The 22,492-nt window shown below is 43.4% G+C and overlaps 1 protein-coding gene across 1 annotated transcript in view; it reads right to left on the bottom strand.

Moving 5' to 3' along the window:
• Positions 1-1,963: 1,963 nt before the first annotated feature.
• LOC130357393 (olfactory receptor 1020-like) overlaps positions 1,964-22,492 on the bottom strand; it is a 25,619-nt gene continuing 5,090 nt past the window's right edge. Inside the window, exon 2 of the mRNA XM_056560085.1 lies at positions 1,964-2,938. Within this exon, the coding sequence (XP_056416060.1) occupies positions 1,964-2,911 (948 nt within the window). The 5' untranslated portion in view covers positions 2,912-2,938. The remainder of the gene's footprint in view (positions 2,939-22,492) is intronic.

The raw sequence follows: 22,492 nt of genomic DNA, 5'->3' as shown, positions 1-22,492 counted from the left end.
TCCCTACATGTGGATCTGAAAATTTTAGATGCCCTGGAGCCTTAACCGCACTAAATGGAGTTTAAAGAAGCAAAATCACGGCGATATTCGCATTCGTTGTGAATCTAATTTTTCCTGAAGTTAGTAACGAATTCGGATTCTTCAGATTCGATTCACTCATTCCTAATGTCAATGGCTGAAAGATCAGACCAATCAGAATTGGAATTTTACTGGTAAAACACCTGTAATACTGAAGTGCATTCAGTGACTGGCTGTCTGTTAGCACCTCCCTACAGTTCAGGTAGGTACTACATGTTCTGTACTTTTTACCTGTGCCCGGGATAGCTGTTTTTTTAAACACCAGGTGAGGGTGGGTCCATTTAACTTTTTTGGGACGCTGTCTACTGTAAATGACCCTGAGGAAGCTCCGGTCCTCCACATAGACAGTGATTTACAGCTCCCAGCAGCTCTTTCTTACTTTTATATGTAAGGACTTGCTTTATCTGTATTAGTTATCTACATTTTATTCTACAGGGTGGGCCATTTATATGGATACACCTTAGTAAAATGGGAATGGTTGGTGATATTAACTTCCTGTTTGTGGCACATTAGTATATGTGAGGGGGGAAACTTTTCAAGATAGGTGGTGACCATGGTGGCCATTTTGAAGTCGGCCATTTTGAATCCAACTTTTCAATAGGAAGAGGGTCATGTAACACATCAAACTTATTGGCAATTTCACAAGAAAAACAATGATGTGCTTGGTTTGAACGTAACTTTATTCTTTCATGAGTTATTTACAAGTTTCTGACCACTTATAAAATGTGTTCAATGTGCTACCCATTGTGTTGGATTGTCAATGCAACCCTCTTCTCCCACTCTTCACACACTGATAGCAACACCACAGGAGAAATGCTAGCACAGGCTTCCAGTATCCGTAGTTTCAAGTGCTGCACATCTCGTATCTTCACAGCATAGACAATTGCTTCAGATTACCCCAAAGATAAAAGTCTAAGGGGGTCAGATCGGGAGACCTTGGGGGCCATTCAACTGGCCCCCGACGACCAATCCACTTTCCAGGAAACTGATAATCTAGGAATGCTCGGATCTGAAACCCATAATGTGGTGGTGCACCATCTTGCTGGAACACATCATCATGTAGGCCACTGGATATGTGAAATGGCTACATGATGATCTGTTTCCCTCTTTATGCACTGAAGCTGGCACGTTCCCTGAGTTTTTCCAGCAAGATGGTGCACCACCACATTATGGGTGTCAGGTCCGAGCATTCCTAGATGAACAGTTTCCTGGAAAGTGGATTGGTCATCGTGTTCCAGTTGAATGGCCCCCAAGGTCTCCCGATCTGCCCCCATTAGACTTATCTTTGGGGTCATCTGAAGGCAATTGTCTATGCTGTGAATATTCTAGATGTGCAGCACCTGAAACTACGGATACTGGAAGCCTGTGCTAGCATTTCTCCTGCGGTGTTGCTATCAGTGTGTGATGAGTGGGAAAAGAGGGTTGCATTGACAATCCAACACAATGGGCAGCACATTGAACACAGTTTATAAGTGGTCAGAAACTTGTAAATAACACATGAAAGAATAAAGTTACGTTAAAACCAAGCACATCATTGTTTTCCTTGTGAAATTCCCAATAAGTGTGATGTGTCACATGACCCTCTTCCTATTGAAAAAAAACAAAAGTTGGATTTAAAATGGCCGACTTTAAAATGGCCGCCATGGTCACCACACATCTTGAAAAGTTTCACCCCTCACATATACTAATGTGCCACAAACAGGAAGTTAATATCATCAACCATTCCCGTTTTATTAAGGTGTATCCATATAAATGGCCCACCCTGTATATTACTCACTTCAGATCCCATCACTATTTTTATTTTTTATTTTTTATAGATTTATGGTGTTATTTTGCATTGTTCATCCTAAAACCAAATAATATTGTAACTTGAGGGACCACTGTACTATAACAACAGCAACTTAAGTCTATATTTTTCTATGATTGTCCTAAATGCTCTTGTAACGTCCTTATTTCTTAAACTATAAATTAATGGGTTAAGCATGGGAATAATAACAGTATAGAACACAGAGGCAATTCTGTCTTGGCTCATGGCATAGCTAGAGGAAGGCCGTAGATACATAAAGACAATGGTACTGTAGAATAGGCCAACAGTCATTAGTTGGGATGTACAGGTAGAGAATGCTTTCTTCCTGCCCTTTAGGGAATTAATGTTCAATATACTTGAAATAATATAGCTATAGGACACCACAATAGTTGTCAGTGAGCTTATTTCAGCAAGACCTCCAAAAATGAACATCACAAGCTCATTTACTGTAGTATCAACACAAGAGAGCTTTAAAAGAGGTGGCACATCACAGTAGAAGTGGTCTATTTTATTGTTTCTGCAGAAAGGTAATTGGAAAGTACATGATGTATGAATGGAAGCATTAACGTAACCCCCAAGGTAAGCTAAGCCCAGAAGCCGCCTGCAGAAGCTTTTCTTCATTACTATCGTATACAAAAGTGGGTTGCAGATTGCAACATAGCGATCATAAGCCATTATCCCTAGCAAAAAACACTCCAGGCTAACAGAGGCACCAAACAGATACATTTGCATTATACATTCACCAAATGAAATAGTCTTTGTTACTGAAAGGAAAGTAGCTAAGGTCTTTGGTGTTATGATGGTAGAGTAGCACAGGTCTAAAAAAGAAAGGTTATTTATGAAAAAGTACATTGGAGTTTGAAGTCGAGAGTCTCCTCTTATTGTTACCATGATGCCAATGTTAGCCACCAATGTGACAATGTAAAATGTTAAAAACAAGGAAAACAGAAAAATCTGGAGTTTAGGATCATCAGTGAGACCCGAGAGTACAAAGTAAGAAGGTTTTGTGCTGTTCAGCATACTCATGCCGTGCTTCTTGTTTCATGAACAGACCTTAAAATAAATATAAAATGTTAAAACACATCATTCAAATTGTTACTGAAATATAATTTAATGTACAATAATAATCACACAAATAATTTAATACGATGCTAAGTTTATATTAAAAAGGTTAGTATAGCCCCAAAGTCTGGTATCTGTTTCCCTTGCATTTTATTTTACCCTGTCATTGTACAAATTTATAACTTTTAAGTAATCGTATTAAAACTGTGTTTATTTTTAATTTTCCTCTTTACTTTCAGGTATATGTCAGGAAAATCTTTTTATATTTTGCACTGGGTAAGTTACTGTGATACCACAAGAGGGTTTCAGTCAGATATGTTCTCACACGTGGATTTCTGTTGGTTTCTGTGATAGCGCAAATGGGTTTTTGTCAGATAACTTGTGTGATGTCATATCTGTTCCAGTTAGGTAAGGTACTGTGACATCACAAGTGTGTTTTAGTGAGATGAGCTGCTGTAACATCACAAGTGAGTTTTTTTTCCCCAATAAGCTGCTGTAACATCACAATGTAAAACTACAATTAGGCATCAGCCAGGTAAGTAACCGGCATCTTATGTGATATCAAAAGTGTGCCACAATGAGGTCAACTGCTGTGACTTCACCGAAGAATTAGACAGATAACATGCGGTATCACAAATGTTTTTTTACAATGCATTGAATATAGAGGACAATGGCTCTGATTTACTATTGTAAACCCAACACGTTTTCTTGGGTCGTGCACCAGATTCTGGCGCATTGCACCAGAATTTGATGAATATAAAATTTCCCATTTAGGCTTACGCCTTCATGAGACTGATTTCCCAGAACTTGGGAACCCTATAAATGTTAAAATGTGTATCTTTATTGTTTCTTTGTTAACATTTTGCTAAATGTGAGAAAAACAAACCAATAACATGATGTGCTTTAAAAACACTGTCAGGGTTACAGATTTCAATGGAGTATATACTCCATTGAAATCTGTAACCCTGACTGTGTTTTTAACACTCTTAGTAAATCAGAGCCATTATATTGCTTTAGGGAAGCACTATACAATGGTGCACTGTGTGCCTACTCGCTTAGCATATATGGGGTGCATTTCTTTCCCAATATCATGACCAAATATCTCAGCCCAGCCATGAGCCTAATGAATTGAACTAGCTGACCTGAATGACTAACCCTTACTTTCTATTTTTTAACTTATTAATATTGGAAAATAATTTTTCAATAGGTATTTCACATTATTGCTCTTTATATACACTTATCAAAATAACTCTTGCCTCGTGTAGTCAAAAATAATTTTATGTTCATTAATATTTCAAAATCTTTAATAAAGAAATAAAAGAAAAAAGATACACGAACAAAAATACATAAAAAATGTAAAATATTTTAAAAAAATCGACTATTAAACACAAAATACAAAGCAAGACACAGTTAATAAAGACATCACATAATCATCTGGAGAAACATTAGATTATATTGTAGGTGCCTGAATCCTATAGATATATCATTCCTTATTATATTCTGTGTTCTGTCTTACCACTACTAGAGCTGTCCTAGCTAATATATTGTACATGAACAGAAATATTTTTCAGATAAGTGTATTCATTAATTCTGAAGATTTATATATATAATGTCAAACAATTCTCCCATGGATTTACTGAATTCTACTGGGATTAATTTACATATAGCAAACAGATGACACTCCTGACAATTGAGAACTGGAAATATGTGAGATTCCCTATTCACTTATATTTTTATTAACAAATACTCTTAACTCTTAAAAAATCAGCAAAAAATAATAAACAGTTCTGTAGATTACATTTCTCTACTACCAGATATAATGTTTGTCCTCCTTAACAGATTCTGATATTTAACTTTTGCTAATTTTACTTTTTGTTTTATATATTGTGTCCTCCATACCCCATTAGGTGATATTTATTATTCACAAAAACCTAGGGCCACAGCCAGGGCACAAAGACCCCTATATTGTTGGTCCCCTAAAATATAAAGGGGTACACCAGTGAAAACAAATGTTTTCAAATCAACTGGTGCCAGAAAGTTAAACAGATTTTTACTTCTATTTAACTCCTTAAGGACACAGGGTGTACCTGTACACCTTGCGCCCGCTTCCCTTCTATGACGCAAGCTCAGTGGCTTAGCCCGTGTTATAGCATGGTGGTCCTAGCGGGACTGCTGGGACCCATATCTAATGCAAAACATCTAAGCATTAAACCCTTAGAAGCCGTAATCAAAGTTGATTGCAGTGTCTAAAATGAAAGTAAAGAGACAAAAAAAGCAACAAGAAGTGCGCCCCTAGTGAAAACCGTCTAGGTAGGAAAAAGCGGGGTGAAGAGAAAAATGGGTCCTTACCCTTGGGTGTTGCGCTTAGAGCACAACACCTACAGTAGCGAGCCGGACAGCTGCCACGAGGAACTTCCCACAGTCTCACCGGTAGCGAAGAATAGGTAGAGAGATAGAGAAAGGTGTTCCCCTCAGTGGCGTTGTGACCGGGGTGCGGGGGGTGCGGACCGCACCGGGTGACACCAGGCTGATGGGGTGACACCACTCTGCCAGCACCCCCCCCCCTCGTCCTCAGTTACCGCTGACAGCACCCTGCCCCCCCCCCGGTCCTCAGTTACCGCTGACAGCATTCCCCCCACCCCCCCCCCCCCGGTCCTCAGTTACCGCTGACAGCACCCCCCCCCACCGGTCCTCAGTTACCGCTGACAGCACCCCCCCCCCCCTGTCCTCAGCTAGCGCTGACAGCACTCCCCCCCCCCCCCTGCCCCCCCCCCCCCCCGGAGGCACACGTCCCGGCTTGTGATGGGACGTCGGCGGGCGGAGCTAGATGGACGGCGCTAACATCACGCGCCGTCCGCACTGATCAGGCCCACACTAGTGAGCCCAGGGACAGTTGGAGCAGCCGAGCCAGCCAGGTACAGAGAAAAAAGGGGTGCTGTGGGAGTTCTGGGGAGGGGGGGGGGTTGTTGCTAGTGGATTATGAGTCTGCACACCATCATCCAGGTGGGTGGGGGTGCTGGTGGATGATGGGGGTGCTATTTCTGGGGAGAGGTGTTGCTGGTGGATGAGGAGGCTGCACCCCATCATCCACCAGCACCCCCCAGCAGTAGCACCCCCATCATCCACCAGCACCCCCCCTGCTGGATGATGGTGGTGCTACTGCTGGGGGGTGCTGGTGGATGATGGGGTGCAGCCTCCTCATCCACCAGCAACACCTCCCCCCCCCCCCCAGAAATAGCACCCCCATCATCCACCATCACCCCCACAGTAGCACCACCATCATCCAGCAGGGGGGTGGGGTGCTGGTGGATGATGGGGGTACTATTTCTGGGGGGGGGGGGGGAGGCTGCACCCCATCATCCACCAGGACCCCCCAGCAGTAGCATCACCATCATCCAGCTGGGTGGGGGGTGCTGGTTTATGATGGGGGTGCTATTTCTGGGGGGGGAGGTATTGCTGGTGGATAATGAGGCTGCACCCCATCATACACCAGCACCCCCCCCCCAGCAGTAGCACCACCATCATCCAGAAGGGGGGGGGTGCTGGTGGATGAGGGGGGTGCTATTGCTGGTGGATGATGGGGGTGCTATTTCTGGGGGGGGGGGAGGTGTTGCTGGTGGATGAGGAGGCTGCACACCATCATCCAGCTGGGTGGGGGGTGCTGGTTTATGATGGGGGTGCTATTTCTGGGGGGGGGAGGTGTTGCTGGTGGATGATGAGGCTGCACCCCATCATACACCAGCACCCCCCAGCAGTAGCACCACCATCATCCAGCAGGGGGGGGGGGGTGCTGGTTGATGATGGGGGTGCTATTTCTGGGGGGAGGTGTTGCTGGTCATGGTGGATGATGGGGGTGCTATTTCTGGGGGGAGGTGTTGCTGGTGGATGATGAGGCTGCACCCCATCATCCACCAGCACCCCCCCCCCATTAATAGCACCACCATCATGCACCAGCACCCGCCCCCCCTCCCCCAGCAGTAGCACTCCTATCATCAACCAGCACCCCCCCAGCAGTAGCACCCCCCAGCAGTAACACCCCCATCATCCACCAGCACCCTCCCCCAGCAGTAGCACCCCCATAATCCAGAAGCTGATTCTATTACCATAAGGGGGAATGGGGGGGGGGTGTTGGTGGATGATGGGGTGCTACTGCTGGGGGGTGTTGCCAGGGCACCCCCCGCCCCCCCATTCCCCCTACCCCCCTGTTCTGTGGTAATAGCATCAGCTGGTGGATGATGGGGGTGCTACTGCTGGGGGCACGGTGTGTGAGGTTTATATTCATAGAGTGTAGTGTATACTAGGGCTGCACGATATGAGAAAAATGTGCGATTGCGATTATGGGCCTAAATATTGTGATTTCGATATGTGATGCAATGTAATAAATAAATAGTGAAATCCCCCTTATGTCATGTCCAATCTCCTCAATTTTACAACTATTCACCCATTTTATGCCCACCGCCCATTTCACATCTCACATCTCCCCCCTCTTGTCACATTCTGCCCCAATTGTCACATTCTGCCCCTCCCCCTCTTGTCACATTCTGCTCCCCCTTGTTACATATTCCCCCTCCCCCCCCTTGTCACATATTCCCCCTCCCCCTTTTCACATATTCCCCCTCCCCCCCTTGTCACATATTCCCCCTCCCCCCTTGTCACATATTCCCCCTCCCCCCTTGTCACATATTCCCCCTCCCCCCCTTGTCACATATTCCCCCTCCCCCTTGTCACATATTCCCCCTGCCCCCCCTTGTTACATATTCCTCCCCCCTTGTTACATATCCCCCCCTTGTTACATATTCCCCCCCCTTGTCACATTCTGCCCTCCCTTTTTACATATCCCCCCCCCCTTGATACATATTCCCCCCCCTTGTTACATATCCCCCCCCCTTGTTACATATTCCCCCTCTTGTCACATTCTGCCCCCTCCACCCCTTGTCACATATTCCCCTAGGTTTGTGTGTGTTTGCAGACCTTTGAGGACTTTTACCTTTCAGCCAATCACTGGCTTGACATGTGACACCGCTGCGGCCAGTGACTGGCTAAAGGTAAAGGTCCTACAGCTTGTATAGAGACACCGGGACCGCACGGAGGTGTACAGATGCAGGGACCGGGAAGAGGTGAGCATAATGTTTTAATAATTTTTTATCCCTGCGCCCTTTACTTAGATCAGTGTTTCTCTACCAGGGTGCCTCCAGCTGTTGTGAAACTACAACTCCCAGCATGCCCGGACAGCTTTTGGCTGTCCGGGCATGCTGGGAGTTGTAGTTTCATAACAGCTGGAGGCACCCCGGTTGGGAAACACAGACTTTTAATATTTAAATTTGTTTTTATCTGCCCTGGCCGGCCCGTGCTGCAGCCACACACGGGATCCGCCCGGGCAGATAATCGCAAATTTTCCCGGGGGCCATATCGATATATGGCAAAAATTGCGATTCGATTGTTTTTGCGATATATCGTGCAGCCCTAGTGTATACTAGTTTATTATATTTAGAGGATACAGTGTCTGGCAGGTTTATAATAATAATTATTATTTTCATATAGAGGATCAGAATGCGCTGACATAGTGAGGAGACATCTGGGCGTCACATTCTGCAGAGAGAACATTTAGCTGGACCCGGTGGTATGTTCCATCTGAATTAGATAAGGAAAGACTATAGAGAAGACGTCACCTGTAGTCACTGATATCATTGTGTATTCTCCTCACTATAGAGATGTCACCTGTAGTCACTGATATTATTGTGTATTGTCCTCACTATAGAGAAGACGTCACCTGTAGTCACTGATATTGTGTATTCTCCTCACTATAGAGATGTCACCTGTAGTCACTGATATTATTGTGTATTCTCCTCGCTATAGAGAAGACGTCACCTGTAGTCACTGATATCATTGTGTATTCTCCTCACTATAGAGAAGACGTCACCTGTAGTCACTGATATCATTGTGTATTCTCCTCACTATAGAGAAGACGTCACCTGTAGTCACTGATATCATTGTGTATTCTCCTCACTATAGAGAAGACGTCACCTGTAGTCACTGATATCATTGTGTATTCTCCTCACTATAGAGAAGACGTCACCTGTAGTCACTGATATCATTGTGTATTCTCCTCATTATGTCCTATCAGAGCTATAGTCACTTGTAAGTTCTGCAGTTAGATGAGTGAAACTTAACTCCCAGCATAACCTCACCACTGCTTAAAGGGGTACTCCGCTGCAAAACATTTTCTTTTGAATCAACTGGTGCCAGAAAGTTAAACAGGTTTGTAAATTACTTACTTGAAGGATTCAGATTTTAACTTCCTGGCACCAGTTGATTCAAAAGAAAATAATTTCCAGCGGAGTACCCATTTAAGTAATTCTGGGAGTTGTAGTTTTAAATGGTGAAAACCTTTTTAGCGCTTTTCCATTCTGTGGCAATTGGTATATTTAATTATTATACTGGAATTTTTCACAATGCGCTACACCAGTGGCATCCGTCACAACAGGCTAAAAACTTTTATGGGGGGGGGGTTAGGTATGGGGTGACACCATTTTCTACCGCACCGGGTGACACCAACCCTAGCAACGCCACTGGTTCCCCTCAATAACGGCGCTGGTCCATGGATAGATGTATATGCATTCATTGAAACATAAGGAGCAACGTGTTTCGACCCCGGACAGGGGTCTTCATCATGCCTGATGAAGACCCCTGTCCGGGGTCGAAACGCGTTGCTCCTTATGTTTCAATAAATGCATATACATCTGTCCATGGACCAGCGCCGTTATTGAGGGGAACACCTTTCTCTATCTCTCTACCTAAAATGAAAGTAAAACAGTCCTGGCAGTTCAGCGGAGCTGATCTGGACCACCACTAAAAAAACGTTGTCTCCCGATCCGCTGAGAGGACGGCAGGAGGGCCCTTACCTGCCTCCTCACCGTCCAATTGGTGACCTATCGCTCCATCCATCCATGGCAGGCTGGAGCAAAAGAACATTGATAACACTTATGAATGCTTTGGCATAGCATTGAAAAGTGTATGCAATCCAATAGTGTAAAAAAAAAGTTTAAAAAAAACTTAATAAATGTGAATTAACCCCTTTCCTAATAAAAGTTTAAATCACCCCCCTTTTCCATAAAAAATTAAATGTAAACAAAAATAAACATAAACACACGTGGTATTGCCGCGTGCATAAATGTCCGAACTATAAAAATATAACGTTGATTAACCTGTTGGGGACGAAGGGTATACAGCAGTGATTCCCAACTACGGTGCCCCGACACACTAGTGTACCCGGTGTGCCCGGTGAGCCCCATGATTTTGGCCTCGATTTTTCTTTTCCGCAATCATGGCACGCATTTATTTATTTTTCTTTCCTCTGGCACCAAATCGTCCCCCAATCCCTCTCACACCCCCACCCCCTCATTCTACTTGCAGATTTGCAGAGATTGCAAGTTGGGAGCATTACGTCACCTGTGGCTGTCCCGCCCACGACGTAGAATGCTTTCCGCCATAGAGGAGCAGGAGCAGCCGTGTGACCGCCCACCCGCCGTTCACGTGGCTTGTCAACCTGCCCGCCGTTCACAAGGCTCATCCACAACGCTCGTCACACGTTGTGAGTCACACAATGATGGGAAGGAGGGTAGGTTGGGTGAGAGCCTATATAAGGGGTTTGCCATGGGCCTGGGGGAGAGGGAATGGTGATGATGATGATGATGATGATGATTGGGGGCGGGGGGGTTAATGGTGCTTGTGATACTGATGATAATGGGTTGGGAGGAGAGGAAATAATAATGGTGATGATAATTGGGGGGGTTAATGGTGCTTCTGATACTGATGATTAGGGATGAGCAAATTGAATCTGACAAATCCAAATTAGTTACGAATTTCAGGAAAAATTAGCTTCGCAACAATTGCGAATATCGCTATGATTCGATCGCACAAATCGCTTCAATAAACTCCATATAGTGCGGTTCAGGCTCCAGGGCATCTAAGATGGCGGCTCGACATGTCAGGACATGGGGAAATACTGGAAAAGCGGGAGCAAGGGTAGGCGGGATGACCCTGAATAACATGCAGCCAGCCACCCCGGTGATGTCACAGCCCTATATAATCAGCAGCCATATTACAGCCACTCACTTCGGCATTCTATTGCATAGAGAGAGGGACAGAGAGCAGTGTGTGTTGCACAGAAATGCATTTCTACAGCAGTGATTCACGTCAAGCAGAAAAATCCAGCCTAGAAGCACTGATAGGAAAGGGAGAGAGATTGAGAGAAAAAGTGTGATTTTGGGTGTAGTACACAGCGACTGTGTGCTGCAGCACTGGTGTGTACAACAACTGAAAAGCTAATAGTAGCCAGCCAGCTAGGGCGAGCAGAGCACTAAAAGCCATAATCATCTGCTATTAATGCCTAATACTGGTTGAGTAGTGGAGCGTATTGTCCTCTATTAAGTGCAACCTGTGCGTACATAGGTGGTGTACCATTTTTTTCCTGTCAAAGTCTTAAGGGCCTAGTTACTGTGAAAGGCAAACCAAAAGTACACACCTGCTGCTGTTCTAGACAAATACTGTTTTAAGCATAGTAGAGCACATTGTACTCCCCTCAGAAGTGCATACAACGTACGTACATCTACGTGGTGTACCATTTTGTTCCTGTTAAAGTCCTGCCACCATATGTTCTCCTCATGCTGCTGCCAGCTCCAGGCTGTCCCATTCTGCCACCATATGTTCTCCTCATGCTGATGCCAGCTCCAGAAGGGTGCAGAGAGGTCTGCGGGGGGAGATGTCTGGGGGATAAAAACGTATGAAGGAGGATGACTGAGGTTTGGGGGAGGGAGAAGGAAACAGAGGGGTGGGATGGGGTTATGAAAGTGTAAAGGAGGATGTCTGGGGGGGTGAAAGGGACAGAGCGATCTGGGAGGACGAAACAGTAAAGAAGGACTTAGGGGTCTGGGGCTAGGGGACTGAAAGGTCTGGGGGGGGGGGGCAAAAAATTGGAAAAAGGATGACTGACGGGTCCGAACTATTAAAATATAAGGGTAGTTAAACCGCATGGTCGATGGCGTACATATAGCCCTGTATGTGGAAAAATAAAAAAGTTATAGGGGTCAGAAGATGACAATTGTAAACATATTCATTTTGGTGCATGTAGTTATAAGTTGTTTTAAAGTAGTAAAATAAAAATAAAACCTACATGAATTGGGTATCCATGTAACTGTATGGACATACAGAATAAAGAGAATGTGTCATTTTTAGAGAAAAGTGCACTGCGTAGAAACGGAAGCCCCAAAAAGTTACCAAATAGTGTTTTGTTTTTTTATTTCATCCCACAAGTAAGTTTTTTTTTTTCTTCGCCACAGATTATGTTATAAAATAAGTGATGTCATTACAAAGTACAATTGGCGATGCAAAAAACAAGTCCTTATATGGGTCTGTAGGTGCAAAATTGAAAGCGTTATGATTTTTAGAAGGGGAGGTGGAAAAAACGAAAGTGCAAAAACGAAAATTGGCCTGGTCCTTAAGGTCAAAATAGGCTTGGTCCTCAAGGGGTTAAACCGCATGGTCAATGGTGCATACATAAAAAAAATACCAAAGTCCTAAATTGCATATTTTTGGTCACTTAAAATCACAGATCACAGCGCAAAAAATTAACCAAATCACAGATCACAATGCAAAAATGAGCCCTAATACATGCCTGTTTATGGAAAAATAAAAAAAGTTATAGGGGTCAGAAGAGGACAATTTAAATCTACAAATTTTTGTACAAAAAGTTATAATTTTTTTGACAGAAGTAAAACAAAATCAAACCCTAAGTTGGGTATCATTTTAATCTTCTGAACCTTCTTCTAAATAAAGATAAGGTGTCATTTTTTACTGAAAATTTCACTGTGTAGACATGGAAGCCACTAACAATTACAAAATGGTGAGGGGGGGGGGGGTTAAATTTTGTCCCACAACAATTTTTTTTGTTTTTGCGTAGATTTTGTGGTGAAATAACTAATGGCATTACAAATTAAAATTGATAGTGCAAAAAACAAGCCCTCATATAGGTCTGTAGGTGGAAAACTGAAAGCGTTAGGATTTTTAGCATGTGAGGAGAAAAAAAAATGCAAAAATTAAAAATCCCTAAATCCTTAAGGGGTTAAATATCTTTAGCCTTCCAGTACTTATAGCTGCTATATACTCCAAAGGATGTTGTGTAGTTCTTTCCAGTCTGACTACAGTGCTCTCTGCTGACACCTCTGTGTCAGGAATTGTCCAGAGTAGAAGCAAATCCCCATAGCAAACCTCTCCTGCTCTGGACAGTTCCTGACATGGACAGAGGTGGCAGCAGACAGCACTGTGGTCAGACAGGAAAGAACACCTTTGACCCTGGGAAACCCAGAGTCACTGATACCCTTATTAAATCCCACCCCTAAAACTTAACTTTTATTTGTATTCAAATTAGAATTAAATAATGAGTGTATATTAAATGATGAGTGTCTTCACTTAAAATCACGGGTTGGTGTGCTTTATCATAGTATTCGGATTATATACAGTTAGCCACTGTGTATGTATCAAGTATCCCAGGTGGGCTGCAGTACCACCGTAGATAGCACACCAACTCCCGCTAGTTAAAATGCTGTAAATGCCCCCTCTACATGTTTCACTACATCTGTAGCATCTTCAGGAGGGAAAAATGGGCATCCTGAAGACGCTACAGATGTAGTGAAACATGTAGAGGGGGCATTTACAGCATTTTAACTAGCGGGAGTTGGTGTGCTATCTACGGTGGTAATGCAGCCCACCTGGGATACTTGATACATACACAGTGGCTAACTGTATATAATCCAAATACTATGATAAAGCACACCAACCCGTGATTTTAAGTGAACACACTCATCATTTAATATACACTCATTATTTAATTCTAATTTGAATAAAAATAAAAGTTAAGTTTTAGGGGTGGGATTTAATAAGGGTATCAGTGACCCTGGGTTTCCCAGGGTCAAAGGTGTTTTTTTGGTGATTATTACCCTAACCCACCCTGGGGTCTTTTTGTTGCAGACAGGAAAGAACTACACAACTTCCTCTGGATCATACAGCAACTGATAAGTACTGGAAGAATCAAGATTTTTAAATAGAAGAAATTTACAAATCTGTATAACTGTCTGTCAACATTTGATTTGGCTTTTTTTTCCACTGTAGTACCCCTTTAACTTCGTTTTCACTTAAAATTATAAAGAACCAACTCAAATAAAAATAAAAAATGGTGTATCTGCACAATGATGTGTAAAATAGATATGATGGTGAAAATACTCCACATGAATTATGATATGATTGAGGCTGCAGTCCTGTAAGTATGTGCAGAGTATACTGAATTATTTTAAAACCACTGTAAAGTGCCTCCCTCCCTCTGGTAGGTTTCCATTGGAATTATAAGAAAACAAGGTGGTACCAAGAGGAAGCAGGTCACCTGGAAAACATAGGTGTACCCGTACCTGTTCCTCTTAATTCTACAGTAACCAATGTCGTGAATCTCACAGATCTACTACTACTCTACTAATACTGTGCAAGGCAGTAGCCAGTTAGAAATACCTAGAGGGGATAAACCTATGAACTTGGGTCTGCTAGGCTTTTGCATTAATCCAGCATTTAATGAGACCTATAAGGAGATGTTGAGATTATTGTTAGATTGTCCTGAAGATCAGAGTGAGGACATAGAAGGCAATTGTATACTTTTTAAAGGAGGTATACCTCCTTTAAAAGGTGAAGAATAAGCATTAAATTGGCTTTCCTCTCAAGAGAATACAATTGTGAGGCCTGCAGACAAGGGAGGATATTGTCCTCTTGTCAAAAAAGTACTAATCAAAAGGGGCAGAAAGACACAACTATCGGATACAAAAACCTATGCTAAGTTATCTAAAGATCCCACTTTTCATCATCAAAATTTAGTGAGAACGCTTTTAAGACAAGGTGTAGAACTGGGAATTTTTTAATCTAGGTTTATGGATCATTTTCTAAAAGGCCATATTGGTACTGGGTACCAAAAATTCATAAAAATCTAAAAACACCTCCGGGACTTCCCATAGTGGCGGGCAGGGGTTCCTTTACGGAACCCTTGTCTCCATATTTAGATTGGATACTGAGACCATTGTTAAACCAAATTATCCCATCACACTAAGTATGTATTACAGATAATACAAGATTGTGGATGGCAGTCACACTTTTCTTTAGCCAGCATCGACGTGGAGAGCCTGTACACCCACATCCCACACAATCCGGTTGTACAGGCTGTCTGGCGTCAGCTGGTTGCATCCCAAAAATATGATGAACAATACATTAATTATATCTGTGATATGTTGCATTTTGTTTTGAAACATAACATTTTGGTGGTACAGCGATGGGGCCGGTAGCCCCAACTTTTGCACATTTTTTTTTAGGGTTATTGGAGGAAGATATGATTTTTTCTAATACAGTACTAATCCATTTATCCAGTACTTAGCATTATATCTCAGAAACATGTGACTGTTTTAATAAACGCTTCTATTGCCGAGAACAAGTGAGTGTCATCTATCAATCTTTTCACTTGCAATTTTGGATGTGTTTGTTATGGATTGAGCACCATGGAGATTACAGCAAGGCTGAGGGTTAAAGGTGAGCAAGCTGTGGATGTTTAAAGGGGTACTCCACCCCTAGATATCTCATCCCCTATCCAAAGGATAGGGGATAAGATGTCTGATCGCCGCCACTGGAGACCCCTGCGATCTCTGCTGCGGCACCCCAGACATCCAGTGCACGGAGCGAATTTCGCTCCATGCCAGATAACTGGCGATATGGGGTGGACGCTTGTGACGTCACGGCCATGCCCCCTCAATGCAAGTCTATGGAAGGGGGCATGGTTAGGGGATAAGATGTCTAGGGGCAGAGTACCCCTTTAAATCTCTGCTTGGGTACATGGCAGTGCTGACTTGTCTTTTTTTATGGACTGTATTAATAATACTCACCTTGACTTTGTGACTTTTACAGTGTTTTATTACCTATATATGCTTATAAACAGTTTATTCAGGGATTAAAACAAACATACTATATGTGATCTAAGATTATAAAGATTATAAAATTACATTATTATGCTGGGTATCAAAGCTAGCACATCACGGTAATCATGGTGTTTGATTGGCAGGTTTTAATTGAGAGGATTAGTAAAACGTAAGGGGATTTGTCATTGTGCATTCACGTTGGTAATTGGGGAAGCGTGTGACGCAGAGAGCTGACATCACACCCCCATAACACATAAATAACCCCCACATGCCCATAATTCCACCTGGAGTCACATACAGAGCGGGGAGGAGAGGGAGATGCGGAGGGAGGGTATGAATATGCATAAGCTGGGCGGTGCTGCAGGCAGAACGGCGGTGACATCACAGTGCCAGATGAAAGCAGAATCCCCGCCCGTGCCAGTTAGAAGATGATTTTCATAACTTGAAAAATGAAGATATCAGGCGAACGGCTCTACGGATCCGGGCATGGTAAGCATCATATTGATCAGCGTCCTCGGCACTAACAGCCAGTACCTCTGGTTAGTGCGGGGGGAGTTTGGTGACAGTTTTCATTTAAACAGGCTCAAGCCCCATATAGTCTTTCTGCAGGAGACACATTAGATAGTGGATGGGGAGGATACATTGAAGGCACTCTGGATTAAGTGTTTTTTGGCTTCTTAAACGTCAAAGACTAGGGTGGTGGCAATTCTCTTCGGCAGTGCACTGTCTTACACTATCCATGACACTCACACTGACCCGCATGGTAGATTCCTATACTTGGAGGTCACAATCTTACATGTTCTGTATACATTTCTTAAAGGGTACTGTCACGATTCGGCTGGCTGGAGGTGGATCCTCTGTGCCAGAGAGGGATTGGCGTGGACCGTGTCGGTGGACCGGTTCTAAGTTGCTACTGGTATTCACCAGAGCCCGCCGCAAAGCGGGATGGTCTTGCAGCGGCGGTAGCAACCAGGTCGTATCCACCGGCAATGGCTCAACCTCTCTGACTGCTGAGATAAGCGCGGTACAAGGGAGTAGACAAGAGCAAGGTTGGACGTAGCAGAAGGTCAGGGCAGGCAGCAAGGATCGTAGTCAGGGGCAACGGCAGGAGGTCTGGAACACAGGCTAGGAACACACAAGGAAACGCTTTCACTGGCACAATGGCAACAAGATCCGGCAAGGGAGTGCAGGGGAAGTGAGGTATAAGTAGGGAAGTGCACAGGTGAAGGTACTGATTAAAACCTCATGTGCCAATCAGTGGCGCACCGGCCCTTTAAATCGCAAAGACCCGGCACGCGCGCCCTAAGGAGCGGGGCCGCGCGCGCCGGGACAGCACAGACGGGGAACGGGTCTGGTAAGCGAGTCGGGATGCGCATCGCGAGCGGGCGCGTCCCGCATCGCGAATCGCATCCCGGCTGGGAACATTATCGCAGCGCACCCGGTCGGCAGGTCTGACCGGGGCGCTGCGAATAGGAGAACGCTGTGAGCGCTCCGGGGAGGAGCGGGGACCCGGAGCGCTCGGCGTAACAGGTACCTGTTACCAAACTAAGCTTTTGATAGGTTGTTCCTTATGTAACTATAAGACACTTTGCTATTTACTTGCTGTTAAAATTCTCAACCTTTACATGTTTTTAATGTGACTGGAAAAACAGCCACTAAGCTATGTTCTGTTCTCTGTTCTGTTTGGTTTCCTCCCTGGCTGGCAGGAGTACAAACTCAGGAAGTGCATGTGGTGCATTACGAGGCACGGCTCTCACAGGCTTTAGTGACATCGCGCCTGCTGGGAAATGCCCACTTTCTCCTGCCGGGAGCTCACACAATGTGAGCAAGGGGAAAGGTATGATACAGAGCTTTTTAAAGCTTGGAAAAAAAATTTAAGGGCAGTAGAGTGTTAGTAGTAGCGAGGGAATATAATCTGAGTTAGTTTAGAAAATATGGTTTGATGACCAGTACTCTTTAATATTTATGCTTCAAAACACCCGGAGAGTCTATTCACCGCATGGAAAAACAGACTTCTTTTTCCCCTTACTAAACTTTTTTCTCCAAAAACCTATTCATACCCTCCTCGTAGGAGATGACATTAGAGCCAACACATGCTCAGATGTTGATAGGTCAAGCCTGTGTACTACGGATGCCGTAACTGGAGGTTCTAGTAGCTTCTGAGTACATCAAACTGTTTGAAATCACCCACTAGGCCACATCAAAGGCAGCGATGTGGGGCCATAGTACCTCCTACCTAATCCATAGGAGGAAGGCATTTACAAAACACTTTGATGAGTTTAACGCTGATCTTCTATAGACTCCTAGACTTTAGTTATGAATTAGGAGCGAGGCTGCTAAGACTGCTTATTTAAACGCCAAAACACTTCTTCACACATATTTACAGGGATTGGCCAAGTGGAGTGTAGACACCCTCAGTAACAGGTTTTTTGTATGGGGTAACAAGATAGACCCATTGCTTGCAAACATCCATATACCACGATGAACCACATATGATATCACCACAGTCAAACATCCCCGTACTCAATCGGACCTTTTTGCATCTGCTGAGATCTGGGAGGTGTTTGTCATCTTTTTCTTTGACTTTTATTAGGCCCAGCCCCATGATGCCATGGCTGTCAGGCTACATGACTAACAAAGACAAATCTGAGGGGCCCTGCACGGCTGCCCTGGGCGGTAGCCTATGACTTTTATTGGAATGCTAGGTTCACTCCCTTATTTAGGCATAACTATTACCAGATGGCCCTCACAATTGAAGTACCTTGACTCCCAACCTTGACTCTCTTTCATGGATAAAACAAACCTTTTGTAGCTAGTTATATTTCCCAAAATGCTATATATTTTACAATCCATAAAAACAAATCAAAACCTGTCCAGAGGAAAAGTTGCTGAGTTGCCTATAACAACCAATGAAAGATTGCTTCTTTCATTTTGCAGAGGCCTTGTTAAAAATGAAAGAAGCGATCTGATTGGTTGCTATGGCAACTCAGCAACTTTTCTTCTAGACAGGTTTTGATAAATCTCTCCCAATAGAACTGCCTGTTCCACAGATCTATCTGGAATAACCGTAGATCAAGAATAGCCCTGCACATTCTACAGCAACACAAGTCTAACAGAGGGATTCATTTTCCAGATCTCTTCATCTATAATCTAGCGGCCCAATTACAGATTGTAGACGACTGGATCACACATTCCTCTGTATACATGAACATTTCCCTACACTAACAGTTTACTCTAGACACTGGTGCACTTATTGCATTCTACATATACAGCCTTGCCTATTTATGTCAAGAGTAAGGCTATGTTCACATGCTGGTGCGGACACACTGCAGACTGCAGGCGCAGGCATAATGCGCTGTCTATGCATTCCACGTTTAGTCTGCAGAAAGAATGTACAGGTAAATTCCGAATTCCTGGCACGGAAGTTTCCGCTGTGTGCACAGGACAACGGGACTCTGCTGCAGCGGAATTTACGTGAAGAATTCCGTGCGGAAATTCCGATGTGGGAGCATAGCCTAACCCCTTATTTTGTACTGCCCTGAAAGCCTAAATTAAGGGTAGGCGCTTCCTCTCTTGAAGCTCTCACAACTCCCTACTTCTGAAATTTGCCCAAAATCCTGGTTTCCATGGGGGTAGCCCACTACCAATATTTCAACTTTGGCAGACTAGAGTACTGTGTAAACTCACCTCTTTCGTAGATAGGCCTAAGCGAAACCCACACACCTTTAGGCAAGAAAACAAAGTCCACCGCTCCCACCTCCACTAACTGCACCTGTGTTCGGACTTGACCAGCAGCGTCTCCAATCACCACAAGATGTAAGTACAAACAATGTCCGGTATCAAGGTTGCAGTAAAAGCACGAGTTCTTTACTGGATCACATTCACATATGGAACAAGTAATGCAGACACATTTCGGACCACACTGGGTCCTTAGTCATGGCATAAAGAAATACTAAAACTTTACAAATATTTATAGTAAAAGTAGAACATCACATGTGTACAAAGTAATCTTATGAGAACCTAAATTGCATAGACAATCAGGCATAGACTTATCCTATGTTACATGGAAAATTAGGCATAGACATGTTCAACAGGTATATGTGTTTGCTTGTGTGTTTGGTATTCTACCATCCTCTGTGATATTGATCCATAAGAAACGACTTGTGTTTAAATATCTGCTGCAGCAAGAAACTCCATGCTCCATTGCTGGATACCTGGTCCACCCCACTCTATTCGTCTTCTCCTTGAGAAACTTGTATTTATTTTCTGGATAGAGTCTTCCTTGCTCCAGAGGTAGTGGGTTAACCCCTTAAGGACTTAGGGTTTTTCCGTTTTTGCATTTTCGTTTTTTCCTCCTTACCTTTTAAAAATCATAACCCTTTCAATTTTCCACCTAAAAATCCATATTATGGCTTATTTTTTGCGTCACCAATTCTGCTTTGCAGTGACATCAGTCATTTTACCCAAAAATTCAGGACGAAACGGAAAAAAAAATCATTGTGCGACAAAATCGAAGAAAAAACGCCATTTTGTAACTTTTGGGGGCTTCTGTTTCAACGCAGTGCATATTTCATTAAAAATGACACCTTATCATTATTCTTTAGGTCCATACGGTTACAATGATACCCTACTTATATAGGTTTGATTTTGTCGTACTTCTGGAAAAAATCATAACTACATGCAGGAAAATGTATACTTTTAAAAATGTCCTCTTCTGACCCCTATAACTTTTTTATTTTTCCACGTAGAGGGCAGTATGAGGACTAATTTTTTGTGCCGTAATCTGAAGTTTTTATCGGTATGATTTTTGTTTTGATCACTTTTTATTAATTTTTTAATGGTATAAAAAGTGACCAAAATACGCTTTTTAGGACTTTGGAATGTTTTTGCGCGTACGCCATTGACCGTGCAGTTTAATTAATGATATATTTTTATAGTTCGGACATTTACGCACGCGGAGATACCACATATGTTTATTTTTACTTACACTGTTTTATTTTTTTTATGGGAAAAGGGAGGTGATTCAAACTTTTATTAGGGAAGGGGTCAAATGACCTTTATTAACACTTTTTTTAAACATTTTTTTTGCAGTGTTATAGGTCCCATAGGGACCTATAACACTGCACACACTGATCTCCTATGCTGATCACTGGCGTGTATTAACACGCCTGTGATCAGCGTTATCGGCGCTTGACTGCTCCTGCCTGGATCTCAGGAACGGAGCAGTCATTTGTTGATCGGACACCGAGGAGGCAGGTAAGGGCCCTCCCGGTGTCCTGCAACCTGTTCGGGACGCCGCGATTTCACCGCGGTGGTCCCGAACAGCCGGGATACTTTCACTTTCGCTTTAGAAGCGGCGGTCAGCTTTGACCGCCGCTTCTAAAGGGTTAATACCACACATCGGCGATGTGTGGTATTAGCTGCGAGTCCCGGCCGTTGATGAGCGCCGGGACCGACGCGATGTGATGCGGGGTCGCTAAAGGGTTAAAGGGGTATTCCAGGCAAAAACTTTTTTAATATATATCAATTGGCTCCAGAAAGTTAAACAGATTTGTAAATTACTTCTATTAAAAAATCTTAATCCTTTCAGTACTTTTGAGCTTCTGAAGTTAAGGTTGTTCTTTTCTGTCTAAATCCTCTCTGATGACACCTGTCTCGGGAAATGCCCAGTTTAGAAGCAAATCCCCATAGCAATCCCCATAGCAAACCTCTTCTAAACTGGGTGTTTCCCGAGACAGGTGTCCTCAGAGAGGATTTAGACAGAAAAGAACAACCTTAACTTCAGAAGCTCATAAGTACTGAAAGGATTAAGATTTTTTAATAGAAGTAATTTACAAATCTGTTTAACTTTCTGGAGCCAGTTGATATATAAAAAAGTTTTTGCCTGGAATACCCCGTTAACTGCTCCTTTCTTACCTGGTCAATAAACTGAGAGGATGCTTTGGACTCACAACGTAGTTAGATCCTGATTGACAGCACTAATCTTATGTCACAATAGTGTGACTTTGGGTTCTTGTTACCCCAGGATCCCAGACCCTTCCCTTCCCTCCTCCTGGTTTCCTGGTTTGCTTCTATTGAGGTTTACCTCTTGTGTTGTATGGGACTGTAGGATGTTCATATGTTCAAAATGTTTGAGGGAAAAAAAGAATTAAATAGGCAGATTGTACAAAGTTTTTATAAAGTTTTCTTAAAAAACAAACATAAAATAATTTCATTTCCAGTACATTTCCAGCTTGATGCTAGCTTCACTTGATTATAGGGGTTTAACAGAAACATATACAGCAACCAGTGGTGTAGCGTGGGGGTAGGTGGTTTCTCTGGATGGAAAATTGTAGTATTGTACAGGACAAAGGAGTCGGGTGGTCAACTGGAGTCCCCTGCTTCTATACGTACATTCTGTAAAGCGCTATGCCAATAGCTTAGCGTACTATGGAATGTACGCACAGGACTGTCTGGACTTCCTACTTATGTACTGTACAACAGTGTAGGGCTTCTGCTGAGGGATTCACATGATGATGTAAATTTAAAGAGCACAGCCTGCAAAACA

Source organism: Hyla sarda, chromosome 2, assembly GCF_029499605.1.
Source record: "Hyla sarda isolate aHylSar1 chromosome 2, aHylSar1.hap1, whole genome shotgun sequence".
Taxonomy (NCBI): Eukaryota; Metazoa; Chordata; class Amphibia; order Anura; family Hylidae; genus Hyla; species Hyla sarda.
Note: the sequence above shows the minus strand (reverse complement) of the source record. Positions and strands in the feature narration are given on the sequence as shown.